Source organism: Urocitellus parryii, unplaced genomic scaffold (genome assembly GCF_045843805.1).
Source record: "Urocitellus parryii isolate mUroPar1 unplaced genomic scaffold, mUroPar1.hap1 Scaffold_43, whole genome shotgun sequence".
In the NCBI taxonomy this organism is placed as follows: domain Eukaryota; kingdom Metazoa; phylum Chordata; class Mammalia; order Rodentia; family Sciuridae; genus Urocitellus; species Urocitellus parryii.
The window spans coordinates 1,543,882-1,552,371 of NW_027553833.1; the positions used below are offsets into that span (position 1 = coordinate 1,543,882).

General features: G+C 33.9%; 1 protein-coding gene across 1 annotated transcript in view; it reads right to left on the minus strand.

Annotated features, from left to right (window-relative positions):
• Positions 1 to 6,743, minus strand: part of LOC144252460 (1-phosphatidylinositol 3-phosphate 5-kinase-like) — a 50,164-nt gene extending 43,421 nt beyond the window's left edge. The window contains 5 exon segments of the mRNA XM_077794766.1: positions 59 to 237; positions 2,141 to 2,312; positions 2,967 to 3,038; positions 4,332 to 4,432; positions 6,690 to 6,743. Coding sequence (XP_077650892.1) covers positions 59 to 237; positions 2,141 to 2,312; positions 2,967 to 3,038; positions 4,332 to 4,432; positions 6,690 to 6,692 — 527 coding nt within the window. The 5' untranslated portion in view covers positions 6,693 to 6,743.
• Positions 6,744 to 8,490: the final 1,747 nt, after the last annotated feature.

The window sequence follows — 8,490 nt, forward strand, 5'->3', positions numbered from 1 at the left end:
AAATGTTGCAAAACCTTCAGGAAATATGACAATGTACAAGATCCCTTTGATTCCTTACCTGAAAGATGCCACCATCTGGTTATAAGAAAAATACTGGTGCTAATCATGATGAATAGAGTGACCACAAGGCTCAGCACTGGCTCTACGTGAGTACTGGTGCCCATAAAATCTAAGTTCAAGGTACTTTGCAAATGACATAGACCAGGATTCATTGGAAAGAGCAACAACTGGTGTTACCTGGAATTCGACAAAAATAATTTAAGTTATCTAATAATAATGAGAACTTCATTTTTTAAAATGTCTTTTCTAATACAAACAATATATTCTGAATGCAGAAAACAGGGAGAAAAAAGTTTATAGGTGAATGGAGCTGAGGGTTGTGAGGGAGAGAAATATCACTGATAATCACATCACCAACAACAATACACCTGTATGTTTACTTTCTATATATGAATATATATTTACACAGTAAATGTTACTTGTACAAACTCTTTTCCTACAATTTTATAAGCTTTTATTCTTTACTGAGCAAGAAATCATGAATATTTTTATCATAAGATAATCTTTACAACTTTTTAAATGGCTGTAGGATTATCCTATTACATTAGAATATTAAACCCAATCCCTACTTATGTGCATGTAAGACATTATAATTTCCACCTTATTTGGATGATGCTGTGTTAAACATCCTTGTACATACATAAAAACATTCATAGTTACATCCTTGAAATAAATTAATAAAATATCAAAGGGCATGAACATTCTTATGGGCTTTCATACTTTTTGACACACTGTTTTCCAAAACAGTTGTACTAGTTTATAAAACCTCCAGTACCAACAGTATTTCAGAATATCAATCTCTACTTTCTTACCAATCCTAGGAATTATAAATATTTGAAATGCCATTTCTTAAAAAAAAAAGTCATTTTATTTAATTTCTACTTGATTTCATTGCTTTGATTACTAATGTGAAATTTATTTGCACATTTACTGTCCATTTGTATTAAGTTGCTATGTTATGCTCTTTGCCTATTGTTTCTATAACCATGGTTTCTAGAAATTTAATATATTTAATATTAAGTATATTTATGTTTGGTTTTTTTAAGTTGTAAATTTTCTTACACTAGAAGTTCTTCATTTTTGTGTAACAAAACTCTTTTCTATCAGAATCCCCAAAGCAGAAAGTTTTGTCTTTAAAATAAAGTGCATATACTGAAGTATGCAAGATATAAAGTTCAAATTCAAGTTATTCCTTTAATGCAATTATCAATCTACAGAGTTCACAAAAAATATTACCAACTATCTAATGAGAACTAAAGGCCTATAAGATAAATATGAAAGTAAGACTGATAAATGATAGAATGATTTTAGGCTGGTATATTTGCTAATGCAGGAGGAACTAGATTTGACAGCAGATATTATCGTAAGTCATACTATTATTTTCTAATTGTCATATATTCCTTCCAAAAATAAACTGAAAAAAAGCCATGGTAACAATGAAGTTAAACTGGATATATACTCACCGTAATTTGGATAAAAAAATTATGTATGAAAAACATGATCATGCTGCCAAATATTTGCCCCAGAGTTAGAAAAGTAAAGAAAGGCACATGAAAGAAATAAAACTCATATCTTTTTCAAGATTGTACATGAAAATCAGTAGGGTTCACTTTCAACACTGTCTCATTCATACCTCTTCAGAGAGAAATACTGATAGAAGCTCAGATTTATTGTGCAAACATCCTGATATACTGCAATAATTAACTTTACAAATCTGTCTTACCCCCTAGATGAAAAGTCTGTATTCTTTTTTCATTCCTAGGACCTAGCACAGTACCTCCTGACACACAGATGGTGCAAAATGAGTGATTGCTGAATGAATAAATAAAATAATTAATAACTGTCAAGATACGGTCTCAATATTTTTACTGAACAAAGCACCTGAATTTTACTTAATGACTGATATATTTCAGTAGTGAAATTGTCAAAAAATGAACATTATTTTGAACATATAGCAAAGGAAGATAAAATAAGAGCCCAATTACAACCAGTTTCAAAATACTATAGATTACTACCTCCCCAAAAAACTATACAAATAAAGAAATAAATGTCATATATTATAGTACCAAGGTATATTTACCTGTTTGCAGATTCTGCACCAGGAATACGTGAGAATTGTATGTTGATATCCAGGTACTGGAGAATCCAACTCCTTAAGGATTATCCGCACACAACCTTGCCCATGGACAAAGCACCGAATGTGATGCACCATAGGAGTATTGCAGAACATGCTAGGGCACTGATAAGAAGGCCTTTGACAAACAAAAGAGCCCTTCTCATATTAAGCATAAAACATAGAAACCAAGAATAATGAATACTGGTTACTCAGAACCACTGTCAATAAAGAGCAGCATTCTTGCTAGAGTATTGATGACCAGTGAGCAAAGTGTACAGCACTCCTGCTGCTCTGAGCTGCAGCTGAACCCCTGTCATCAACTACTGTGTGTTAAGTCATTTCTATTTGTCCAACAATTTCAAGATGATTCATTTTATCCATTAAAACCTAGACATTTTGGGGGACTGGTATTCCCTTTAAAGGGGGAATGATAGAGATTAAATTACTTGCCTTTTGTCATGTAAGTGAGGAATGATAGCACTAAGATTTAAAATGACTAGCTAGCTGCCTCCAACACTTCCCTTGCCTGTCATTTGAATCACTATTGGACAAGACATTTGAAAAAGCCCTAGGGATGGCAAGGTTATTAGATTGATAAATATATGAGAAAAGTGCCGTATAAGACATCCCAATTTGAATATGAAGTAGATTACTTCTTTGCATGGCATGGTTTAATGTGGTGTTAAAGTGAGGACCATATAACACTTGACATCAAACTCATACTTATGTTTTAGGTTGAAATTCTGGTCTTCAAAAAGCCATAATGGAACACAAGGAAATTAGCTCTTACCTGAAACAGTATCTCTCTAAAAATACTCCTAATGTAAGATCATTCTTCCCATAAAATTCCATTGTTACAATCCTAAAAGAAGAGATCACTTCTTAGAAACATAAGGACCACACAGCAAATACACTTCATGAGACCACACATTCTGATTATAAAATGGGCTTATGATGAAGTATTAAAGGAGGTAATATTTGTCGTTATAGAACAGGTTTTACATCATCTTGTAAAAAAAGTTTGGACTAGCAACACCATACCATCTTTTCCACTCCCAGTCCATTAGTACCTTATGAAATTGTTTAATGAGGATGCATAAACTATAATATTAATTAAGTAAAACTGATCTGAGTTAGAAAGAGGTAAAAGTTTCCTTTACAAAACCTTATGCCTCCTAAACATAAAAAGAGGACTCTGTCGTCTGCTCTCTAGTCCACACCTTTACTGAACATGGAGAACAGCAGCTCTTCTTACTAAGCATCCAACTGCTAACTTTTTATCTAATCTACAAATGCTCACAAACAAGAGTTAGGTTATATGCCTTTAAAAACCCACTTCTTATTCAAATTTTGACCTAAGGAGTCCCTTTTCTCCCAGAGAAAATCCCTGTGGGCTTCCCCAACCCCCATCTGCCTACTGGACCTATACCACTTCCAGAATATCACGGAAACAATACTGCAGAAAGTATAATTACATTCTTATAGTACTTTGTCTTGTTTTGTGTGTGGTACTGGGGATGGAACCCAGAGACTCACAAATATAAACACACACTCTACCACTGAGCTACAAGGTACATGTTAAACTAAAGGTAAGCTATGTCATGTAAAACTATATAGTCTATGTGAGCATCATGTGCCTGTGATTTGAAACAATAATTTATAACATTATAAAATATGTTTTATATTTTCAACAGAGAATTAAGTTTTAGAATAAAACCCATTAATAAGGCAAAAGACTGGGCTGTGGGTATGCTCAATGGTAGAGCACATGTTTAATATGTGCAAAGCCCTTGGGTTCAATCCCCAGCACCAAAAATAAAAACAATATAGCAAAAGGCTGATTGCTTTTATAAAAATGGTATCTGAAGAAAAATTTGCCTAACAGTTATCATCAAAATTCAACTTGTGTGTGTCAACTTTCTTTCTGTAAGTACAAATTTCTCTTCTATCCCTCACATTTTTTTTCACTCTCAGGTTATTCTCATTTATTTCTTCCCATAAACAAATTACATATTTACAAATTTCAGAGTTTTGTCAACTTAGCTATGACCAGCAATGTGCCATATACCTAAAAACAAGTATGAATGTCTACATTTTTGTCAGTTGCTAGAATTCTGTTCTTAAGTGCAATAGTTTACAGGGAGAAGAATCCTACCAAGGACTGACACAGGCACTGGGAGCATTGCTGGACTGGGCAGATGAGCTGCTAAAAAGCACACACAGTCTTTGATGGTTAGCAGGATTCAGACAGTCCACCTGAAGGAGAAGGAACACATGAGCCACTGGAAGTCAGAATACATCTAATTCTACCTGCTTCTAACATACAATATATTCCACTCTATTGGTAAAGTCTCCTGTCATCACTGCAGTAGTTCTGCTGAGAATTCAATACTACAAGAAACTATATTTAAGGAAGAAGAAAACTTGATATTTGAAGAAAGACAATCTAAAAAGTCTAAATTAAAATATAAAAAAATACTAAATAGTTTGTTTTCTTAAATACTCTTTCAAAATTGTATTATTTGGGGAGAAAAATGAAACTAAAATGTCCATATGAAAGTCTGATCTGATAACTGAATATAACATTAATCAGAGATGCCCAGAATTCTAAATTCTAAGGTATTTCCTCACCTATATTTTATGCCTGTTTTTGTTCTCTATGAGGTAGCAACTGCTATCTGTTGAAATTCAAATTTATGCTACAGAAATCCAAAAAGAAGTTCTTAAAATACACAAAGCCTCTGTGCATCTGAGGAGAAGCCTTCCACCCCACCTCCCAAGCTCAGTGGTTTGTAGTTTAAAATCATATGTCCATCCTCTTTGCTAGCTCTCTAAAACATCCACACACACAAATACCCTCATAAGTATGAACACACAGATGATTTTGTTTTATAAAAATTATAAAATGAGGCTACATATATTAAAATACAACTTCCTTGTTAACACACAACAATATATCACAAAGCCATATGTCATAGTGTCTGCCTATAGTCTTGGCAACTCAAGAAGCTGAGTCAGGAAAATTGTCAAATTCAAAATCAGTCTTAACAATTTAGCTAGACTATGTTGCAAAAAAAAATTTAAAGGTGGGGGGCTGAGGATTAGCTTGGTGATAGAACATTTCTAGGTACAGTCACCATTACTACAAACACACACACCAAAAAAACCAAAAATGTATCATCGATTCTATCCATGTCATTAAATGCAATCCAAATCATTGTTTTCACTACAAACAACTAAACACATTGCTTCAATAAATATCCTAGTACATATATTCTTAGCAAATGCAAGCATCCTTATACAAACAGATTTAATTGGTTCTTCAGCAATAGATTATAAAAAGGAGGAAGACTGGGTCAAAGGCATATAAATGTACCCATACATTAAGATACCTCCCTATCACTTTCAAGAAATTTACAGAAGTGTATAGAAATTTATGCAAGTTGTTTTTTCCAACCCTCATTAATCGTGGATCTTTTTGCCAGTCTCACAAATAAAAAATTGTTTAACACCATTACTATTTAGCATTTCCTATTTACTATTTTTTATTACTATTTAGCATTTTTATTACTATTTAGCATTTAAACTCCTGTTTAAAGGCCAAAGAATAAGTCTTTCATTTATCTTCAGAGGGGGTAACTTCCTCAGTAACATATAATCCAGTGTCATCCTGTAGAGGGTCTCTAAAGGTTCTCATCTGGCTTTTGGGATCTTGCTCCTCTATTTGCTGCAAAATCTCTGGCTGTTGATTGCGGACAGCGTCCTGTTCGTCCACATGAAGTGGCAACAATGATTCTGGTACCAAATGGAAAAGAGCACAGGGGACACCAGCTGGGCAAGCAGATGTGGCATACTCTTGATGCTTCAAAGAGGCAACAGTCTGTGGAATACTTTTATTTTCCTGCTCACCCTTCTCAAACATAATCCTGGATTCCAGCAAAGTGTTATCATCAGAGGGCAGAAACTCAGGAGGGTAGTCAGGATCCCGGGGAAGGGAGGTTCTGCTATACTGCTCCTGCACAGCCCCATCTTCCTCCTGTCCCTCAATCAGAGAATGGAATGAAGGACTTTGCATTAATGTGGGAGGCATAGCAAATTCATCCATGAGGAAGGAGATTTCTAGTTGAGAATGATAGGCTACACAGATCATAAAAATTAGGATCTCCTTGACTCGAGCCAGCTCATAATCAGAGCCTCCTCTGAGCTTGATTGTACAGCCTAAGTGCTGCGGGCAGCCTTCAAAAAACATCAGTGTTTTGGTTTGTTCTACAAATAAACAAACAAAAAGTTAAGAAGGTTTAGGTGATAATCCAGAAGTCCCAACAGAATTAATTCACTACCTTAATGTCTTAAAAACAAAAACCACCCTACCAAGAATAAGACTACAGTTGCCTACACTCACTTAACCACTGCTGCTTGATATTTCCTACTAACTAAATGCTGCAGTACTAAGGAGGTCATTAAATCTCTGAAATCCCCAATCTCAAGTGAATCTATGCCAAAAATCACTCACCATTAGGCAACTGAAATATCTGCATATAAAATTTGTGACAAGTGCCCAAGTGTGGTTCTGTGAGTAGCTGGTCCATTGACATCACTAAATCTCCCTGGGTCATCCGACTGATTCGTTCTAAAACTTGCTACAAGAGAAAAACATTGTATTACAAAATTAGAAAAAAATAAAAACCTTAGTGAATTTAACCTGGAAAAGTAATGGGGATGTGACCCTCATAGTGAATTTCCTTAATTTTAATAATTAAAATCAGTTTTTTATTCTAGAATTCAAAGCAAATGAACATTATAAACAATAGTCAGAGTTAAGTCTACACTGGGTTGCTAAGTAATTAAAACATGCCCACTAAAATACAATACGCATACTAATAATATTATCAAAATGCATTTGAGTATCATGCATTATCACAAGCTACTGTGGAGGAAAAGAAAGAAAAACTCCCTAGAATTGGCCTCTATTCTGCAGAGGGTAATCTTCTCAAAGGAGAGAACATTTTTACTGCTGTACAATTCCCCCAAACAAAATAAAGGACCAACAAATACTTGCTAATTAAACTTTTAGTAAGTGTCATATAATCAAGCAGATTTTCTTCTAATCTGAGATTCTTCAGTCTTAATAATGAAATACCTACCATGTCTTCTATGGTGCAGCAAAGAAATAAAGATAACTGTAGACCTACCATGCACAAATATAAAGTGAAAAGCTATGGATTTAAGTGACATAAAAATTAAAAAATAAGAACTCACTGACTTTACGTTAATGACCAAAGTAATGCCATGTCCCAGTAACATGTCCTGGGCAATCCGAGACACAGTTTTCTCAACCAGAACTAATGTAGGTCGAACATCAACTATTCGCTGGACATAATTCTTCAAGAATTCCCTTTCCTAAGTAAGATAAATCAGAAATATTATGCCTGTTACAATTCAAGATCTGGACATATTAAAATATCAGGATAATTTGACAATTAAAATTGCTTTCAACCTAAATATTTTTATTCCACAAATAAATCTATAACCAAATTAATTCAAACACAACCAAGAATTTCATTAATCATTCTGAACTATATTACTTGTGCTGAAAAAAATTAGGAGAAACTGCCATCTCCAACTAATTTTACTTTGAAAGATTTTTAGTGCATCATTATCCATAAGTACTAATACATTTAATTAGCTCTTAGTTTAAAAAAACTACAGCAAGACCAACCAAACTCTAACCTCACAGCTCCCACTTACTGAATTTTTTTAATACGGTTATAATCCTCTTTTTTGAAACCAACAAAAGTCACCCTTTTTCTAGATATCAGAATAAATGACTCTCAAACAGCCTAATTCCAATCTCCCAACTGATCATATTCCACCCTGAATAGCTAGAGAGATCTAAAACTAATGCTTAATATGATTTAATAACAAACATTTGATTTCAAAGCAAATGAACATTGAAAACAACAACCAGAATTAAGACAAAACAATTCATTAACTACTTCATAAAACTTCTGGGCTCTAGATGGCAGACAACTGAAACTGAGCAAGCTTGCCACTCCTATTCCATATGTCCAAAGTATTTTCTGAGCAAGACTATAATAATGTTCACAGCCACCAAAAATGCAAGAGCTTATTGTTTATTCCCTTTAATGAACCTGCCTGTTAGGAGGTATGGTCCTTTTAGCCTTATACCTCATACAATTTAAGATCAGGATATATTAAAATATTAGGACAGCTTGACTATTAATATCAATCTCACCTAAATGGTTTTTATCACAACAAATCAGTAACCAAATTAATTCACACCCAATCAGGAA